Raw genomic sequence first — 21,183 nt, forward strand, 5'->3', positions numbered from 1 at the left:
TATGTTTTCGTCGCGAACGTTGATCTTCCTTCAAAACAGCCGGTAAAAGAGTCATCTCTTCGGCATGGAATTAGATCTGCCTTTTGTTCACACAGCGCTCGTCCCGGGTCGAACCCCCCAATGTTACTAGGTCCCCGACCCGGGTTCAATTCGGTAATCAATTCCGGGACGTGGTTGCTTTCACACAGAAGGCGACCTGGCAATGTTTCCGGGAATATTGCGGGTCCGACGTGCAGTGTGAAAGGGGCTATTGACACAAAACTTTTTCCTCAAGCTGACCACACCACAATAATTTGATAAAAGCGCCACCTACTGATCAAAAGTGATAAGCATTTAAATCAAATTATAAGTGACTGTACTTGTGATTTTTCAACCAATTCGACTAAATTAATATAAAAATGTATTTAAACACTCTTTGTTGCAGTTGGTCCGATGCTCCCAGCCATGTTTATCTCCTCATTTTCCCTCTGTTGTGCTTGTAGCTATTTTTTACATTGTTGTCGTCTTCATGTGTTTGCTAGGAGTCCTGATTGATCTAGGTATAGAGGACGCCTCATTAGCCCTGCAGAAGTCTGATAAGTATGTGGTGCGTCTCGATGCAGAGGTCCACACAAAAATGGAGGCCTTCATGAGGAAGGTCAAGCAGAACCCTTACACGCTCTTCGTCCTCATTCATGACAACTCACACGTCGACCTAACCAGGTGAGAAAACATCTACGCGGTTTGTAAAAGGGACTGTCAGGACTGTCAGTGTTAAGACGTCTTGTCTTTCTTCTCTCTCTCCGTCAGCGCTCTGTCAGGGTCGGTGTGTCACGGGGAGTTGCAGGGATTGGCCGACCGCGTGGTGAACTGTCCAGAGGTTCTGGAAGCAATAAACTTGCTGGTTCTGCAGGTCAGCTGCTTCCCGTTCACCCTGCAGAGCCGTCAGTCACGCATCAGCACCCAGAATGAAGTGCACTGGCCCAACACTGACGACCTGGTGAGTGTCACTGACCCCGAGAACAACTGGGAAGGAATTTATGGAGGACAGAAAAGACTTCAGCTAAATTAGATTATAGATGTGCATACTACTTTATTTCTTTTTTTAAAGGAATGCATACCTTTATTCAACAGGGATGCATTGAGTTTATCAAAAGTGATGGTAATAGACATTTATAATGTTAACAATGTTTAATAAAAATTATATATATTTACTATATTTAAATAGAAAACCAGTTATTTTCAATTGTAATACTATTTATCAATATTTCAGTACTATTTTACTGTATTTTTTAACAAATAAATGCAACCTTGGTGAGAAGAAGATACTTTCAAAAACATAAAAAAAAATGTGAATGAAACCAAACTTGTGAATGGTGGTATACATAAACAGTTTCATGCACAGATTTAGAGGTGCTTTTAATAATGTAAAATTGAATTGAAGATGATCCATTTTCTTAAAGGTTTTCCTCGTTTTCCTTTTATTTAGATTTCTGTAGGTTTCCTATTTTGAGGAAAGTAATCTCAAGAATGGTGGTCAATCAGTATTTTTTTATTTTTTTTTTTATAATTGATTTTAAAACTTTTATATTTTGTGCCACACTTCTAAATATGTGGTTACAGCCTTGATTTTTAATGTCGTATTGTTCAAGTTTTTTGGTTTGCCATTTTGGGTGTTTTTAAAAAGGTTAGTAGCGGTTAATATTTTCAATATTCAATATTTAAGTGTTTTCACATTCTGTGCACTGCGGTTCAGCTTGGATCCCAGGAAGTTTGTAACTTAAAAAAAATCTTTACTGCAGCAGTTTCAATCTAAATTCATACAATCACAAGCAATCACAGTTTTAACACACTGTGATATGATATTAATATCAGAGATTCCCATTCATCAGACACATTAAAATGAATCTGGATTCGTGTTATTTTATAATGACCTAGACGTGTTCATAGAGTAAACAGAGAACAACACTGTGTTTTGCTCAGTAAAGTAAAATGAGCAGATGACTGTTTGCATGTAACAGCAGGCTGAGGCTTCTCCCAAGGACCTGGTCTACTTTGGGCTGAAGGACTACAGCAGGTCTCTTCAGTGGGGAGTCGCGAGTCCGATCCTTCGCTGTGACGACGCTTTTGAGCGGATGGTCAAAACCCTGCTGGAGAGGTCAGTCCCAATTTACATATTTACTCAGAATGTCCTTCTAAAATAACATTACGAGAACAAAATGAGGATTTAAAGCAAAAATGCATAATTATAAATGTAAATGCATAATTATATCTTTAAGTTCATCTCAGACCACTGTTATTAGAGTATTAACAAAATAGTTTTTTAATATTTAATAGTATTTTTTATATTTTTTGTTTTATACTTTTTTCATTTGTATTTTTGTCATTTTCATTATTTTTTTATATATATATAGTTTTTATTTTATTTTTTTTATTTCAGGTTAAATAAAATTGAGAAACATTTCTGGTAACATTTTAGTTTAGGTAACACATATTTTTCCCTACCAATGAGAACAATAATTAAAAAAAAAGTTCAATATCAAATCTTCCATTCTTGGTAAAAAAAAAAAAAATGTAGAGGGTGTTGTTGCTTCTCAGTTACACAATGACTGTTAACAACCTTTCTTGATCCATAGCAGTCTGGGTTTCAGAAACTGAACAGTACTGCCTTGCTCAAAGTTACTAATGACCTGTTATTAGCATCTAACACTGGATCTGTGTTAATCCTTATCCTTCTGGAGCCAAGTGCAGCTTTTGATACCGTCAACCATACACTATTACTTTGTCGACTTGAATTGGTCTTTGGGGTGACGGAGATTGCTCTGGACTGGTTCAGATCCTACTTAACTGATCCTAGTCATTTTGTTTTTATGGATGGTCACAGATCTGAGGTCGTTCTTGATAATTCTGGGGTCCCTCAGGGCTCATTATTCGGATCCTTTCTTTTTAGCATTTACATGTTTTCCTCTTGCTAAGATCTCTCGAACCGAACTACCATTTTTAGTTGACGATACACAGATTTACATCCACTCTAATCCGGGCCAAAATGTGAATATTTCCCATCTCTCACACTATCTCTCTGAGATTAAGTTGTGGATGTCTGTAAATTGATTGTGTTTGAATAATTCCAAAACAGAAGTTATGTTTTTTGGCTCTCCTCACTGTGTAATGGTGGATCTTTAGCTTTGTCTGTTGATGGTGTAAATTAAAGTAAAAAAAAAAATCTGTGCATTATTTTAATCCCATCTTGTCATTTGAGCCTTTCATGCTGAACACTGTTAAGACCTCATTCTTTCATCTCAGAAATATTGCACGGCTACGACCTGTGCTGTCTTTCTCTGTTGCTGAAAGGTTCATTAATTTGTTTGCCTTTTCTCTTTTAGACTATTGTAATGCCCTTCTTATTGGAGTCCCAAAATCGTGTATCAACAAACTTCATCATTTCCAAAATTCAGCAGCCAGAATTCTTTCAGGGGCCAGGGTTGTTGATCATATAACTACTGTTTTGGAATTGTTGCACTGGCTCCGATTTTGTATTGATTTTAAATCTCTCATGTTAATGTTCAAGGCACTCCATGGTCTGGCTCCTCGGTACTTGGCTGAGCTTTTAATACCCTAGTATTCACCTAGTCGCAATTTGCGTTCTTCTCAGAGTGGTCTTTTAGTCGTTCCTAAATCACGGCTGCATTCTGGGGGTGATCTCACATTTTCATCTTATGCCCCCAAATTGAGGAATTCTCTGCCGGCTGACATCAGAGAAGCAAAGTCATTAGAGAAATTTAAGTATTTTAATATAAAAAAATTAAAACTTGTTATTTTCGTTTTGCTTTTAAATGATTGTTATTCAGTAACTTTGGATTGTTGTGTTGTGTACTCTTTAAAAGGCACTTTACTAAATCAAATGTATTATTATTAATAATAATTTGGTGCTTATTGTTAGTAAGGTAGTTGCAGTAATTAAGTTTAGGTATGGGGTAGGGTGAAGGGATCTAAAATATGGTCTGGATTAATATGTTCTTATTAAATACTAATAAACCACCAATAATAATAATAATAATAATAATAATATATTTATTTTGTATAGCGCCTTTAAAAGTAGCTTTCCCAAAGCACTTTACATACAAGCATAACACCAAATTAATAAACACAATGTAAGTACAAGAAAATAAACGCATAAAATCAAGTTAATGTAAAAGCAATCCTAAATTAAAAATGTTTTAAGAAGAGATTTAAAATTCACTAATAAATTTGCTGCCCTGATGTCGGCCGGCAGAGAATGCTCGGTCACCCCACGTATGAAGCCGTGTCTTCGGAACAACCAATAGACCACTCTGAGAGGAGCGCAGATTGCGACGTGGTGTATAGGGGATTAATAAGTCAGTCAAATACTCAGGTGCTAGATTGTGTAGAGATTCATAGGCCAACATAAGGATTTTAAAATCAATACGGTACCTAACAGGTAGTCAGTGCAGGGACTCCAAGACTGGAGTTATATGGTCCCTGGTCTTGACCCCAGATAGTACTCTAGCAGCTGAATTTTGAAGATATTGCAATTTATCCAGTGATGATTTAGATACCCCAGGTAGAAGACCATTGCAGTAGTCAATGCACGAAAAGACAAAAGAATTAGAGCAATATGCTAGTAATATGCATGCTACTATACAGCTAGTTAATAGTTACTAGTGTTCCCTAATGTAAACTTTTACCGTATCTACATGGAAACTAGCTGTACTAAAATAAATATGTTTTTTTGTTGTTGTTTTTGTTGTTTTTAGTTAACATTTATTATATTTCAAGTAACAAAAATGTATTTTTATGGTTTTAGTTTTAGTTAATTCTAATAATCCTGTCTCGGACTCAAAATTGGCAGTTTTGTATGTTTCAAACCATATGCATTTGCTGTATCTTTCCATTTATATCCCTCATTGTGTCTTCCTTATTAATTTCAGGCACCCGCATTTGCACAGCATGGTGATCCGCAGCTATCTGTTAATTCAGCAGTACACAGAGGCCCTGATGGCCCTCACAGCAGCCCCCTCACTGCGGGATCACGTGACCCCTCAGACCCTCGCCATGGTGGAGGATCTGCTGAGCATCCCAGGCCGCAGCAGGCATGGGTGCGGGCACATGCTGCTGGTGCGTGTGCCCTCTCTGCAGCTTGCACGGCTGGCACAGGAGCGTTTGGAGGAGGCCCGGGATAAGCTGGGTCTACAGTACCGCTTTGCTGTTCTGCTGGGAAGCCCTGCTGCCGAGATCAGCCTGCCGGTCCACTTCTGTGCCCGTCTGCGGGTAAGAACTAGATCCCCTGATGAATATGGGCTCCTTAAAATCACCAGAATAAGCTGGGAATAAACCATCTGTTTATTTCAGGCCTGGAGGGGCTGTAGGAATGAAGAGTGGGTCCCACATTCATATGAAGATCTGGAAGGACTTCCATGCATTGTCATCCTCACAGGAAAAGATCCTCTAGGAGAGACGTTCCCAAGGTATTCCAGTTGATGTTGTTCATTATATATGCACAGTTGAGTCCACTTGAAAATTCATCTGGATTTTCTAGATTTACTAGGTATGGGTTTGAGTTAAATGTAAATGTTTGTTTTATTCTGTAAAGGCCTCCAAATTCTTCCAAATTCCCAAAAAAAAATATGATCATTTAGAGAATGTTTTCTTAAAAAAAAAAAATGACAGTTGGTTAAAATAACAAATGTTTTTATAATTGGTTTCTTAACTCTCGCAAAGTTAAAACATATATGTATATACATGTATATAAACGTCTGAAAACATGGCAACTTTTTTTTTAACTGTTATTTTATGCAAAAAAATGCACTAAAGTATACATTATTTAAAATTTAGATTTACAGAATAAAACAAACATTGTTTTACTCAACCACACATGACTATAAATCAAGAGAAACATTATGGTAACACTAGCTGAACAAATTCTTAATTTGCTGCTTATTAATAGTTAGTAAATTAGTTGTTAAGTTTAGGTATGGGGTGGATTACAGGATCTAAAATAGGGTTATGCAGAATAAGGCATTAATATGTGCTTTATAAGTACTCATAAACAGCCAGTATGCATGGTAATAAGCAACTAATTAATAGCAATAATTGGTCCTTAAAATAAAGTGTTACCAACATTATTTATATATTAACATTTATCACAGGAATGATTAACATTTTAAATTATATTCAAGTAGAAAACATTTACATTTATAAAACAGACTAAAATTTGCATAGATGCCATTTTACAAAAGCATGAAAAGCAGTGGTCTTAGTACTGAGCCTTGTGGTACTCCATTCTGTACTTGGCATAAGCTCTACCTGGAATCAAACCTGAAGTAATACATTAAATCTTCAGGCTTAAGCCATGTTTCAGTCTAAAACAGATGTTAATTATCTGACATCATATGATGGCCTTGATTAATATAAATGCTTCAAAGTGACTTCCAATATTTTGTTTTCCAAGAGTACCACCTTGTGGTTACTACAGTTGTTACAGCTACAGTTCTAAAATCTTTCCCATGCACATATTTACTTTTAACTGTTCAGTAGCATAATTTCAATACATTTCATGCTTGTCCTTTTTAAAGACTATGTGCTATAAATAAAGGTCAAATAACATCTGCTGGATAAACTTAATTGACATTTTTTTTATTATTCTAAAAGGACACAGGAAGACTGAGCATATTTATGTGTGTATTTTGTTCAGGTCATTGAAGTACTGTGACTTGCGACTGATCGATTCCAGCTACCTGACACGTACGGCACTGGAACAGGAAGTGGGTTTGGCCTGCTCTTACGTGACACACAGAGTAATACCCGAGATGAAAACAGCAGCAGGTAGAGAAGAGAGACCAACAGATGACGAGAGGAGCTCAGGAGATATGGCAGACCATGACGAGCTCCAGATGGAGCTGGAGAGACCACCCAGCAATGCCAGCGCTGCTACCAGGACCTCTGGTGAGGGACCCTGAACACAAGCTGGGCCTGATAGCTGTCTTGTGTGGTCACATGATCTAATATAGTTAATCTTAATTATGTTTCAGGCTCTACCACAGAAAATGGCGTCAGTTCTTCAAGTGTACTGGACAAACCATCCTCACACAGTGACCCTTCCAGCAGCAGAAATGTAATGGACTCTTACTCCTCTCCCATTCGCTTCAAACAGGAGTGTGACTCCCATGCTCACTCCTCTTCTGCCACATCCTCGTTCTCCTCTGCCTCCTCGTCCCCTTCCTCTTCCTCCTCTCCGGGAGCTCAGAAACCAAGCCAGTCCACGCAGGCTCCACGTGAATGTAACAGGATGCAGGTCTTCCCCCGGACAGTGGTGCTCTCCCGGGCAGCGTACGCCCTGCTGGCCCCTGAGACACTGGGTCATCCCAGTTCAGCGTCTCTGCTGCCTCACACAGATGTGGTGTGGAGCAGCCCGCTCAGACCACCTGTTCCTCATGCTCTCGGAGGGGCAGAGCAGTCCCTGTACTACCGCCAGTGGACCACAGCCAGGCAGCACCACGCGGATTATGAAGGGCCAGCTCTGCCCCATCCCAGAAGACTGCTGTTGAGTGGACCACCACAGGTGAGCAGTAGCTAAATGGTTAAAAGTTAAAAGGTTAAAATGTTTTGTTTGTTTGTTAAGGCAAGCATCACTATTACTTGTAATATGGTATTTATTGACAACACAGGGATATAGGTAGATATAGGTATATAGGTAGAATATTGAGAAAAATGCACAAATATTTTAAAATGTTACATTTTATTAAATAGATAAAACTGAAATGACATACACATTTAAAATACACAAAGTATGCACAAATATTTAGTAATATATGTTTTTTAATGGTTAAAATATACAGAAATGCAGTAAAAATAGACAAATTATAAAAAGATTAAATTTATCAAATATAATTAAAATTAAGAAAATTATATAGTTTAAATGCAAACTGTAAAATAGAAATTTAAATGTAAAAATATTAAATATACAAATTACAGTTAAAATGCACAAAATACACAAACCTATTTTAAAAAGTTATATAAAAAAAGTTAAAATATATAGAATACACAGAGAAAATTCACAAAAATATTTACATATTCAACAAATATGCAAAATACATTGTTTATACACCAAAAATTTAATATTAAAAGGGATAGTTAAAATATGCAAAATACATAGTTAAAATAAACAAAATTAAAAAAAAAATATTTAATAAGTTAAGTTTCAAAAAATTGTTAAAATTATTTTAAACATTAAGTATTCAAATATTAAGAAATAGTTAAATTATGTCTAAGGAAAATTATTCTTTATTGTGTCTGACCAGTCAAAGACAATGTCTGTTACTAAGCCACATCCATTTACAATGACCTCTGCGTACTGGCCTCTTTGCCGAGCATCCAGTGTCTCATGCTCTCTTTGGTTGTTTAAGGTTGGAAAAACAGGTGCATATCTGCAGTTTCTACGAATCCTGTTCCGTATGCTGATTCGCCTTCTGGAGGTGGACGTGTATGATGAAGAAGAGCTGGAGGAGGGTAAGAAAGCCATCTCCATACTACTTAACACGATGGTTTTGCCCTTGACCTTTTTATTGATGACCTTCAATTGAAATCTCTAGATGTGCAAGACAAATCAAAGGTTCACGCTGTCAGTGGGCCTCAGTGGCCTGATGAGGAGGACATCCGCAGAATGCCCTTTGACCTCTACCCCCATGACCCCAAGTTCAGATATGCGAGTCCAGTGTATGCAGACAGGATGCCAAAGTCACTGAACGGTATTGAACTGCTCTTTTATTATTGTGTGCCTCGTTCCAAAGCAACTTCAAAATAGCATGTGTGCTTATGTGCTGTTTTGCATCCTCGTGGGAAAACACAGGGGTTAAAATAGAAAGACTGGAGGAAGAAGAAGAGTGGCCGAAGAGAAACATGGTGTCTGTTAGACTCAGCCTGTTTGCGGCCCATAATGCATTTCACCACTGTGAGCAGTGCCACCATTACAGCGAGCCTGCTCCTGCTGCTCAGGTGAGGACATGTGTGGTTGATCATGTGATGCATCAACATCTATTGACATATTTTTTAATTACATAATTTCAAAACCCTCACTAAAGCAATAGCATGTCTAGAAAGGTATATGGCTGCTGAAAATGTTCTGTGTGTGTGATTCTAGCTGTCTGACTGCACCTTCCATGCTTTCACGTTCTGTTCATCCATGCTGGGAGAGGAAGTCCAGCTGCACTTTATCATTCCTAAAGCCAAAGAGCCTCACTTTGTGTTCAGTCAGCAAGGCAGTCATCTAGAGAGCATGCGGCTCCCACTGATCTCAGAAGAGGTGATTATTTACTCCCCCTCATGTTGTGTTGTTTGTTTGTTTTTGTTTTCTGTGGAACTGTGGATCATGTTCAAAGTAACACCCCAAGAAAAACAGTGTAAAAATAGTGTATGTGTATTATGTCTTCTATGATAGTTAAGAAATAAAAGCACACAGGTTTTGAAACATTTACATTGACATTTACATTTAATCATTTAGCAGATGCTTTATCCAAAGCGACTTACAAATGAGAACAATAGAAGAAATCAGATCAACAAGAGAACAACAACAGTATACAAGTGGCATTTTTTATATATATTAAAGACAAGAAAAGAAAGAAAAGTGCTAGTATTAGTTAGTTGAGTGCTGGTGAAAAAGATGAGTTTTGAAAATGAGTTGAGATTGGGAGGTCATTCCACCAGCTGGGCACAGGTCCGTGAGAGTGATTTTGAACTTCTTTAAGATGGCACCACAAGGCGTCGTTCACTTGCAGAGCGCAAACTTCTGGAGGGCACATAAGATTTAACCAGTGAGTTTAGGTATGTTGATGCCTTGCCAGTGGTGGTCTTGTAGGCAAGCATCAGACGTTGAATTTGATGCGAGCGGCTACTGGTAGCCAGTGTAACCTGATGAGGAAAGGAGTAACGTGAGCTTTTTTGGCTCATTGAAGACAACCCTCACTGCTGCATTCTGGATCATTTGCAGAGGCTTGACAGTACATGCAGGAAGGCCTGCCAGGAGAGCATTACAATAGTCCAGTCTGGAGAGAACAAGAGCTTGGACAAGAAGTTGGGTTGCTTGCTCTGACAGGAAGGGTCTAATCTTCCTAATGTTGTATAAGGCAAACCTGCAGGACCGGGTCGTTGTAGCAAAGTGGTCTGTGAAGCTTAACTGGTGATCCACCACAACTCCTAGGTTTCTGGCTGTCCTCGAAGGAGTAATGGTTGACGAGCCCAGCTGTATAGAGAAGTTGTGATGAAGCAATGGGTTAGCTGGAATCACCAGGAGTTCTGTCTCCGTAAGGTTAAGCTGAAGGTGATGGTCATTCATCCAGCTAGAAATGTCACTCAGACAGGCTGAAATGCGAGCAGCTATCGTCGGGTCATCTGGCTGGAATGTAGTGACGTCATGTAGATGGAGAAGAGAAGTGGTCCAAGTACTGAGCCTTGAGGAACCCCAGTAGCAAGTTGTTGTGACTTAGAAACATCACCCCTCCAAGACACGCTGAAGGATCTGTCAGAGAGGTAGGACTTCAACCACAGGAGTGCGGTTCCAGAGATGCCAATCTTTCTGAGGGTGGACAGGAGAATCTGGTGATTAACTGTGTCAAAAGCAGCAGACAGGTCCAGTAAGTTGAGTACTTTTGAAAGAATGTAAGGTCAAATAAATGATAGAATTTTTGGTTGAATCTTTGGTTGAATTTTTTTTTTAATGGAAATTTTTACTTTTATTACTTTTGCACAGTTTGATCAAAATTGACAGTAAAGACATTTATAATGTAAATATATATACATATATATATATATATATATATATATATATATATATATATATATATATATATATATTTGAAATAATTAAAACATTTGCATCACATGAACATATTACATTTTATAATCTATTACAAGAAATATGAGATTAATATTTGATAATATAATATTTGATAATTTAGCGTTTTATTAAAGCATACTTTTTAAACTAGACTTATTTTCTAATTAGCTACAATCATATTTAGCATAATAGCATTATTAGTATCATTAGCCAGAACAACAGATAAAAGCTTAAAAAAACTGACCAACGTCAGCGTTTTGTTTTTTGGAAATACCTTGTGTTCAAGTGCAGTGCAAATCATATAGAGATGCATCCTGATGTCAGGAGCACCTGGATACCTGAGCAATGCAAAAAATCCCACTGGTTGCTGAGTCATCGCTCATGTTTTTTGCACTGTTTTCTTGTCATAATGCACAAATTGTCTTAAAATGAAGCGTTGCTCTGTTTGCTGACTCAGGAGTGCGGCCTGCTTAAAAGTCCCATCTTCACACCCACCACGGGCCGGCATGAGCACGGCCTTCTCAACATCTACCATGCCATGGAGGGAGCCGAGCACCTGCACATTCTGGTGGTCAAGCAATATGAAATGCCTCTCTACAGGAAATACTGGCCCAACCACATCCTTCTAGTGCTGCCCGCCATGTTCAACAACTCTGGAGTGGGTGAGTACTGGCCAGAATGATGAATAAGATCACATATTACATTATTGTGGCTGAAAAAACTAAAAATATAAAAATATAAGAATGTTGCCTAAATTTACTTTAAGCTATTTATAGTACTTTATTATTTTTTTAAGATTTAATAAATAATGACAAAAAATTGTGATGATTAATTAAAATTATTAATCGTAGTATTTAGTGCTTTAATTTATTTAGATAAAATAGCAAACCATTAATAATGCACATTTATTTGCTATAAGCTATTGCAGGACACTAATTGTTGGATTTTCTGTTTTTTATTGCATGCATAATCTAGTGTAATATTTATGTGGTTTTTTTTGTACTGGGTAATTCAGCTTGTATGTAACAGATACAGTTCCTCAGGAAAGCCTGTCTCCGCCACTGAGTAAAAAATGTATAAAATGATGAATAAATCTCACAATTCTAACTTTGTTCTTACAGTTCGAGTTACATCTCACAACTGTGTAACTCGGAGTTGTGTGTTATAATATTAGAATTGTGAAATATGCAAGTACAGGATGTTTTTAAATAATCGTGTCATATAAGCTTGCAATTGCGAGTCACAAATTCAGAATTGCATGATGTGAACTCCTAGTCCTGACTTTTTTCTAGCAGTTTATATCCTGAATTCTGAGAAACAAACTGGAACTGCAAGGAAACCAGCTTCCGTAGTTCTTTCTTGTTGTGATTAATTGTATTTATTGGCGTTTCAGGAGCGGCTCGATTCATGATCAAGGAACTGTCCTACCACAACCTGGAGCTGGAGAGGAACAGGCAAGAGGAGCAGGGCGTCAAACGACAGGACGTGTGGCCCTTCATCGTGATGATGGACGACTCCTGCGTCCTGTGGAACGCCCATGAGCCTGGACCCGAGGGCAACAGGTATGGAATGATGGATGGATCCGTGGACGGATTTGTGGGAATGTCTTCATTGTCTAACATCTCTGGATTCTGTCTCTCAGCGAGGTGATGAGCGTGTCACTGAAGAGCGTCCTGCAGCACATGGAGGCCACTCCTAAGATCTCTCTGTATGCCATGTGTGGCCTGCGCAAATGGAGCAGTGCTTTGTCTTCTCGAGCACCCACAAGCCCTTTCTCTCGCTGCCACCTCCACGACCTCATCATGCTGAACGTCGACCTCACCCAGAACGTCCAGTACGACCTCAACAGGTGAGTGTTTGCATTTCGAGGGGGACGATCATGTCGTTTTTGAGTACTGGTGTTTTAAGGTGTTTTATGTGATAAATAACAGTTTAAATGTGTGTGTAGGTTCACATGTGAAGAGGTGGACTTTAACCTGAGGGCAAACAGCAGCGGTCTTCTACTCTGTCGGTTCAATCACTTGAGCGTCATGAAGAAACACATCCCTATCGGAGGACATAAAGACTTCCTCATCAAGCCCAAACTCATGGTGAGCTTCAGAATGTCCCTTTAGAGCTTTAATTACATCCAAACACTAATATTAGCTTGGACTGGAGTTAAAGGAAACTGCATTTATACTGTTCATTCACTAGTGGGCGCTACGAAACCAGTCATTATAGTGATGGCATTTTTTTAACATTTCATGCATTTAAATACAGTTCTTTCAACTCTTATGCCGCGTTTCCACCGAAATTACCCGGAACATTTTTACCAGGAACTTTTTTTCCCAGGAACTTTTTTCCCCCCAGACCTGTTGCTTTCTGCGTTTCCACCGCGGTGTAAAGTACCGGGAAGATTAGGCAAATAGACTGGTGACGTAGGTCTGCGCGCGTTTCTCAATACAAAGTACTGCTGATTTGTTTGTTTTTTTAAAGTACGCTGATTTTGGACGTGCATCCTCGGTAGTTAGTTCAGACTTTGTGCATTCGACTCGGGAGTGTGATGTCCGCGACGACGCAAGTCCGGTAAATCTATAAACAGCAGCGTACTTGATAACTTCAGTCAGCTCGTCTTGGCTACTGCAATTTTCCTATTTACAATAAAACGAAATAGGATATAAAATACCACTGCCTCCTTTGGTTTTCATTTAAGCATAATAACAGCTGCAGAAATGTACTTAGTTCAGGGATATGTGTATATGCAGCCATTACAATGAAACGAAATATTATATAAATTTGCCTTTTTTATTTTCATTTTAACATATAGATAAATTGAATACAGACCAAAGAAAACCTGTTAGATTTACCCCGCAGCTGAATTATATGTTATGTTTAACCACTAAAGACACATCAGAGCCAGCGGCACATATCAGAAGGTCTAGCCGATTTGAGGCTGCATCTCGGCGGATACATGAGGACTGAGCTCTCGCTGATCGAGTGGAGCTCACCGTCGCAGAGATCGGCGAAACACATTTTTTAAATAGGCACGGTCTTTATAAATAAACCATAGATTTGAGTTTTAAACAACTACATTCTCGCCTGAAATACTTTTAAAATTACATTTCATGACACAATAACAGTAATATTTGAAAATGATCCAAATAAATGGTGGTTAAACTCAACCAATGCTGCGTGAACTCAGATCGCTTTGGCTACTGCAATTTTCCCCTCAGTACATTTACAATAAAACGAAATAGGATATAAAATACCACTGCCTCCTTTCGTTTTCATTTAAACATAATAACAGCTGCAGAAATGTACTTAGTTCAGGGATAAGTGTAACGTTATATACAGCCATTACAATGAAACGAAATATTATATAGACTTGCCTTTTTTATTTTCATTTTAACATATAGATAAATTGAATACAGACCAAAGAAAACCTGTTAGATTTACCCCGCAGCTGAATTATATGTTATGTTTAACCACTAAAGACACATCAGAGCCAGCGGCACATATCAGAAGGTCTATCCAAGGTGAGGCTGCCTCTGGGCGGATACATGAGGACTGAGCTCTCGCTGATCGTGTGGAGCTCACCGTCTCAGAGATCGGCGAAACACATTTTTAAATAGGCGCTGTCTTTATAAATAAACAACAGATTTGAGTTTTAAACAACTACATTCTCGCCTGAAATACTTTTAAAATTACATTTCATGACACAATAACAGTAATATTTTGAAAATGTTGATCCGAATAAATGGTGGTTGAACTCAACCAATGCTGCGTCAACTCAACCAATCAGGATGTTTAGCGCCAAAGTCCCGCCCCCGAAAGTTCCTGAACTTTAAAAAAGTACCACCTCGCCAGCAGGGACTTTCTGGGGCGCATTTTTTTACCCGGAACTTTTATTTAGTTCCTGGTTCCTGCGGTGGAAACACACCAAGTACCGGACCAAGTCCCTAGTTCCTGGGTAAAGTTCCTGCGGTGGAAACGCGGCTTTACAGACTGAAACAGTTGACCTTCAAATTAATCTATTTTCATTCAAAATGTATGTCTGCATTTGCAATTTCTATAATTAAATATAGATATAGACTATAAATCAATATGATATGTTATATTACAACAACCATTCAAAATTTGGGGGTCAGAAATTAATAATTTTATTCAGCAATGATTTATGTACTGACACTAAAGAGTTAAAAATATATATTTTTGAGTTTCAAAGAATGCTGAAAAATATAACAATTTCCACAATAATATCAAGCAACTGATTGCAAATATGATTTCTGAAAGATCATGTGACACTGGAGTAATGATGCTGAAATGTCAGCTTTGATAAGAGGAATAAATCACTTTTTAATCACAAAATATATTCAACTATATATTCAACTTTTTTTTTTACAGTTGGTAAAGAGCAAGTATAATTGTCAGAGACTCTCTCTTTTATTCTGCAGAGGTTGGAGACCCCGGTGCGTGTGTGTGCGTCTCAGTACGTGTGCGCTCCGGACAGTGAACACACACTTCTGTCGGCGCCGGCTCAGTTCCTGCTGGAGAAGTTTCTTCAGTCCTGCAGCCACCGGCTCTTTCCTCTGGCCGTCTGTAACAGCGCTAACCCCGTGCTCTCCATAGACAGCTACCTCAACCTCGGCCCACAGGTACAAATAAACTAGGAGTCTCACACTTCAAGGGATAGTTCACCCAGAAGTAACGTTTTGATTATTTAATCACCTTAATATCACTCCAAACCTGTTCGACAGCAGCTTAAACCACAGCTAACTATCAGTGAATAAGACAATAGCGACAGTTTATATTCTGCATATTAGTTCATTCTGTAAAAATTGTTCATTTTCTTTGTGTTTCCAGATTCAGATGTGTTACATGAGCTCCCGGCCGCACTCGGTGAACGTGGATCATCAAGGCGTGATGTTCGGTGGACTGCTGCTCTACTTGTGTGACTCCTTTGTTGTGTCAAGCCTCCTGAAGAAATTCAACTTCCTTAAAGGTCAGTCCAGATCCCTTACAGCTGGAATATATAAATCCAAACTACACTTACACTATCAAAAAGTCCAAAATATCTGGGATCAGTAAGTTTTTTTTTTTTTTTTAAACAATTTTTTTTTTTGTTACAAAGTCTTTTCCGCTCATCAATGCTGCATTTATTTGACAATTTAAAATAACTGTTTACTGCTTGAATATATTTTCAAATGTAAATTATTCATGTGATGCAAAGCTGTATTTTCAGCATCATTCCTCCAGTCTTCAGAGTCACGTGATCTTCAGAAATCATGGGGATTTGATATCACCTTTAAACCATTTAATGAATCCTTGCTGAATAAAAGTAACTTATTTCTTTAAAAAATTATAACTGACCAATGTCTATGATTTTAAACAGAATCACAAACACAAAACTTGTTTTCATGACTAAAATTGAAAATTCTAACTTGGACACAATGTAATCTCAATGGTCCAAAATCCCACCCCGTATAGTTATTTAATACTAAAGTTTATCAGAGCCATCAGAACAGTAATAGAACAACTCTAAGCACATTGTGGTCCTATAAAAAGCTTTAGATCATTGTTTCTGTGGCTCATCTTGCAGACGCCACGCTGTGTGTGATCTGTCAGGACCGCAGCTCTCTGCGTCAGACTATTGTGCGTCTGGAGCTGGAGGACGAGTGGCAGTTTCGTCTGCGGGACGAGTTTCAGACGGCCAACTGCAGTGAGGACCGTCCTCTCTACTTCCTCACAGGCCGCCATATCTGACCTGCACATCTCCCTTTCCTTCAGCTGTTTGTTCAACACGAAGAGAGCACCATAGCTCTCCAACACTGAGAGTTTCTGCTTCTGAAGAGAATAAGACTTGAGATTCTCAGGCGTTGTGCATCACCTCGGACGATGTTACTGATGACATAGATACTGTGCTGGATACAGATGTTGTGTGTTTCCTTTTTGTGTAAACTTTGTTTGTTAGGGTTGTGATTTTGCATGCCCTAACACAAAAGAACATTGCGAAGGATATGTCCTTCTACACGTGATCTCAGGGTTTTTTGTCGCAAGACAAAAGGACTTACCACTGCTATTTTTTCCTTTATGTCTGCTTTATGTATTGCTTATCATCAATGCCATCCACCAAAGACTTATAAACCGCTCAAGCTGGACGCTTGCACAGCAGCACATGATGCGTTTAGGTGTGCCGTCTTGGGAGCATTTTATTGGGTAATCCAAATTTATGTCACCAATGCAAAACCTTTTATAATCTCTTGCCTGACGTAATCCAAACCATTCCTTGCTCCTCAGAGCTGTCAGGTGTTTAAGTTTGGGCGTTGCAATGGACCCACAAGGTTACAAAGTTCAATTACTAAAGCCAACATCCACTATACAGTATCTAAAGAAATCCATTTATGGTCTTCTTGATTCCTGAATCAGACGATGTGTGCCGATGTTCTTTATGATTGTAAATGCTAGTTGGTACATATCTTAAGTGTCAACCACAGAGTTAAAAGGTCATGTTGTCTAAAGTTGGCATCTATTAATCATCATATTTCAGCGAAACGTTCCTGTTAATGAAGTCGCTGGGAATGTTTTGTAGTTGCACACTGTAAATGCCTTAAAGAACCCTGATGACCCAGACTCCACTCCAGAACGCACTATTAATATCAGTCAAGCAGTCGAGACAATGACCCTTTCATAAAGATGGCTATTGGTAATATAATATGCCTGAGAAGATGAATGTTCTGGATTGGTTTATCTTTTTATGTTGACTTTTTGGATGTTAAAAGAAAAAAACTTTGTTTACATTTCGAAAAATGCCGATATTAATATATATGACAAACTTTTTGTCACGTTGGATTCTGGCTGGACACTTCGGGTATGTCACGGCTCAAACGCGCTCTTTTATTTTTCCGTGGCACAGAGAATCTACCTAGGACCCATTAGTTTCTAAATTAGAAAAATGGATCCTTTTTTGAGCGATTGTTTTATTTATTTAAAAAGCTTCTTTGACTGATAATCATTGAAATATCAGGAATGCTTTGCTAGCAAGTTCTTGAATTCATTCAAAAGCTTTTGCACACTTTCAGATGATGTATTAAAAATGAACTAATGTAAACAAAGCCTAACAAATATATGGTTTACATTATTATGAACCAACTGGAGCGTTTAGAATAAAATGCATCAGTTCCCATAATGATGCTGATTGTAATGATGAAGAAAGCCAAATGCCCACTGGACAACGAATGTGTCTCATTTGTAGATAATTTGATGTGCACATAAATTATGCAATTTGCTTCTCACAACCTTTGCATCTTTCCTGTCAGCTGTGAATATTCTGAACAAATGTAGCACCGAACCATTTGAAATCTTCTACCTCGTGATCTACTGGCCGGCTTTGGTTTAGTAAACATCTGGTTTCAGAAAAATGTTCTTATTGCTGTTGAGATAAATGAATGTAATAAAGTGTTATCAACAACCTTATAGCATCAAAAAATCGGTGACTTTCTCACCCTCACATAATGACTTGTATGTGCCTCTTGAGAACAAAATAAAATGACGAAATAGAATTTCTAAATAAACCTGAGTTTATCTCTCAAATTTGATTGGATGAGCGGCAACTGGTTCGTTCAAAAACACTAACCTGGGAACAAAACGTCATTACTGTTCGATACTCGGAGAATGCAATGGTTGATTACGCTGTGTTTGTAATAGTCTTAAGTGGCAAAGCAAACCCTGATAGCACACAAACATCATGAGACATCTATCTGATGTCTGTATTACATCTGGGAGATGTAATTTTTAGTGTTTGCTCATCTGCAATACATCTATAGGATGTTTCCTATCAGATGTCAAATAGATGTTTAGAAGATGTTTAGGATTTAGAATGTATATAAAACTGACATCTTAGAGATATCTATCAGATGTTTGTACACAGCAGATGCTTTCCAGATAAAGCCATCTTTAACAGACATCTTGCACACGTACCTGGAAAAAGTGTCACCTTAACAAAACGTATTCGAAATGTCATGAGATAATGAAAAGGGCTTTTGGCAGAATTTAAAAAATATATATATATATAAATAAATAAACCACCGCTTGTCAGTAGCATTGAGATGTATGAAGAGCATCTCACAGAGAAATACATTTCAACCCAGGCATCTTTCTGTCTAGGTCAACATGGCAAATCTGTGTGACAAGTTTAAAACTCCTGCTCAATCTAAATAAAATAAATATTAAAGAAAGAAAGAAATTGAGCAAAATGCTATTTGGTACTGTTATATATCTATTGATGATAAAATGTTCTAACACTTTTATAATGCCCTGTTTCCATAACACAGTCTTATGTGTTTGCTGTGCTTATTTGCTGAGTAAAACTATCAATCATCAACCAATAATGAACCTTGTATGCAGTCACCTCTGTCCTCAATATTGTAGGATTCTGTATAAAATCACACCACGGTTCAACCAAAGAGAAACCAAAGAGAAATAGTGAACTTTAACCCTATTAAAGCTGTCACACTTTTTCAGTCCACTCAGGTTGTCAAGATATCCTTATGATGACTGTCAAGGGTGAAAACCTGTGGGTGGTTTTTATGTGGTTTTCGAGTGAGGCGTTTGGGTGAAGTGTGAAACACACAGTCCAAAATAAATCTGGCAGGCGGTGTTTTGATGCATGGGTACATCCTATTATAGTCAGAAGAGCCCAGATGCCCTACTTACATGCCTAAACACACACCGTTTCCTCACTGGTACATCTGAGATGCAGACATATGCTCTGTTAGAAACAGACATACTGGCTGACAATAAAAGGCTAAAATATATGCAGTAAAGGTAAAAAGAATTGAAGATAATTGTTTGTTACAAATAAGTACAATGACTGTACCATGCTTAAGTATTGGAATCAGATAATACCATGGTAATTTGCTTTATTCAAGGTTATTCAAAGAATATTATGGTATTTGTAGTCCAAGTCCAAAAACATACAGTAGTTTTACAATTGTACATTTCCACTTGTTTTCTTTCAGTGAATCATTATGTTGTATATAAACACTCTGAGGTAAACATATTAACCAAAGATATTTTGATGATGCTGATGTCACACGCATCTTCTTGGCAACTTCTCCATCTGGCTAGATGTTTATGATGAGATTATAATTATGCATTCATTCATGAGTTTAGCAGTCTGTTTTCTAGTCTGGATGAGGTTTAAAACAGAAAAGGACTTGGTAAGTAATGTGGGTCAAAGTTCCTCCAAACAATGTCTGTATCGCGCTCATCTGAAGTTTATCAGCACGGATGTAGAGTCATGTGAGAGTCATGCTCACAGCTGTTAAAACAACATATTAGTGTTTGAGGTGAGACACTACAGGCAAAAACATTGTACTTTCATGCACCATTTCATTTTCTGAAGCTTTTTACAGAAGGGTCCGTTCATATAACACCAGATTTTATACAACCTTTTATTCCTAAAAACACTGTAAAAATGTGTTGTTTTTTATGACAGTATTTTCTGATTTATGGAATGATAAAAACAAGTCCAAAACCTCTGTAATAAAGAAGGAGCAAGGGAGATGACAGGAGGGACTTGGAGCACGCAGGCATAATGGCAACCCAATGTGGAGCTAACAGAGAAAGGAGCCATGGAGGAGGAAGGGTCTTCTAAAGATAAACAAAACTGTAATTTATTTAATCCCACACACAGGGTAAATCCACACTTGGAAGGGAAGGAAGACACACGTACACAACTGACAACAGAAGAGCGCACAGGCTGGAACTAAATACATGAGTTAACGAGGTAACTGGGAGGAACACAGGTGAACAGCATGACTAATTAACAAACAACGTGGACAGGAACAGGAATGACCATATAAGGGCAGATGAGGGAGAAAACGCAACAAAGACAGTCCAATCCTGAAAGCCTTCCATTCTTTTTTTCTAAAGCATGACAGGATTAAGTAAATAATTTAGTAAATAATAAGTAAATAATTTCCTTTTATTAGGTTTTGTACAAATTGATGTTTTTACTATACCAAGTCAAGCTCAAATATTCAACTGTTACTCAAGTTATTGTGAGAAAAAAAAATAGCAATCAAATATAATTAATGTTCATAAATAACTAAAAACTAAGATTTAATCCTAAACAAACTATTTTCTAATGAGTCACAGATTGTTATTATTATTGTTGTTGTTATTATTATTTTACATTTAATTTGTCTTCCTTTATTCCTACCTGTTAAAAAAGAATAAAAATGGATCTGCAATGTCTATTTTATACTGTATTCATGGAAATTTCATAATTTGATATTTGACTGTGATATTCAGATTACAACAGGGCATAATTAATTAATCATTAAATAATGAATAATTGCCACATTGCTTATATA

At 37.8% G+C, this 21,183-nt stretch overlaps 1 protein-coding gene across 5 annotated transcripts in view; it reads left to right on the forward strand.

The window, feature by feature from the left end:
- The window catches only part of LOC128025008 (GREB1-like protein), a 56,446-nt gene extending 38,068 nt beyond the window's left edge, over positions 1–18,378 (forward strand). For 4 of the 5 annotated variants that reach the window (XM_052610984.1, XM_052610975.1, XM_052610967.1 and 1 more), the window contains 18 exons: positions 522–702; positions 790–979; positions 2,001–2,137; positions 4,929–5,268; positions 5,350–5,465; positions 6,692–6,942; positions 7,029–7,558; positions 8,403–8,505; positions 8,589–8,744; positions 8,846–8,991; positions 9,137–9,298; positions 11,286–11,490; positions 12,222–12,390; positions 12,471–12,677; positions 12,777–12,918; positions 15,262–15,462; positions 15,671–15,809; positions 16,407–18,378. In XM_052610984.1, the coding sequence (XP_052466944.1) occupies positions 522–702; positions 790–979; positions 2,001–2,137; positions 4,929–5,268; positions 5,350–5,465; positions 6,692–6,942; positions 7,029–7,558; positions 8,403–8,505; positions 8,589–8,744; positions 8,846–8,991; positions 9,137–9,298; positions 11,286–11,490; positions 12,222–12,390; positions 12,471–12,677; positions 12,777–12,918; positions 15,262–15,462; positions 15,671–15,809; positions 16,407–16,570 (3,539 nt within the window). In that variant the 3' untranslated portion in view covers positions 16,571–18,378. The remainder of the gene's footprint in view (positions 1–521; positions 703–789; positions 980–2,000; positions 2,138–4,928; positions 5,269–5,349; positions 5,466–6,691; positions 6,943–7,028; positions 7,559–8,402; positions 8,506–8,588; positions 8,745–8,845; positions 8,992–9,136; positions 9,299–11,285; positions 11,491–12,221; positions 12,391–12,470; positions 12,678–12,776; positions 12,919–15,261; positions 15,463–15,670; positions 15,810–16,406) is intronic. The other variant, XM_052610992.1, reaches the window with a different exon arrangement.
- The last annotated feature ends 2,805 nt before the right edge of the window (positions 18,379–21,183 follow it).

This window comes from Carassius gibelio, chromosome A2, assembly GCF_023724105.1.
Source record: "Carassius gibelio isolate Cgi1373 ecotype wild population from Czech Republic chromosome A2, carGib1.2-hapl.c, whole genome shotgun sequence".
Taxonomy (NCBI): domain Eukaryota; kingdom Metazoa; phylum Chordata; class Actinopteri; order Cypriniformes; family Cyprinidae; genus Carassius; species Carassius gibelio.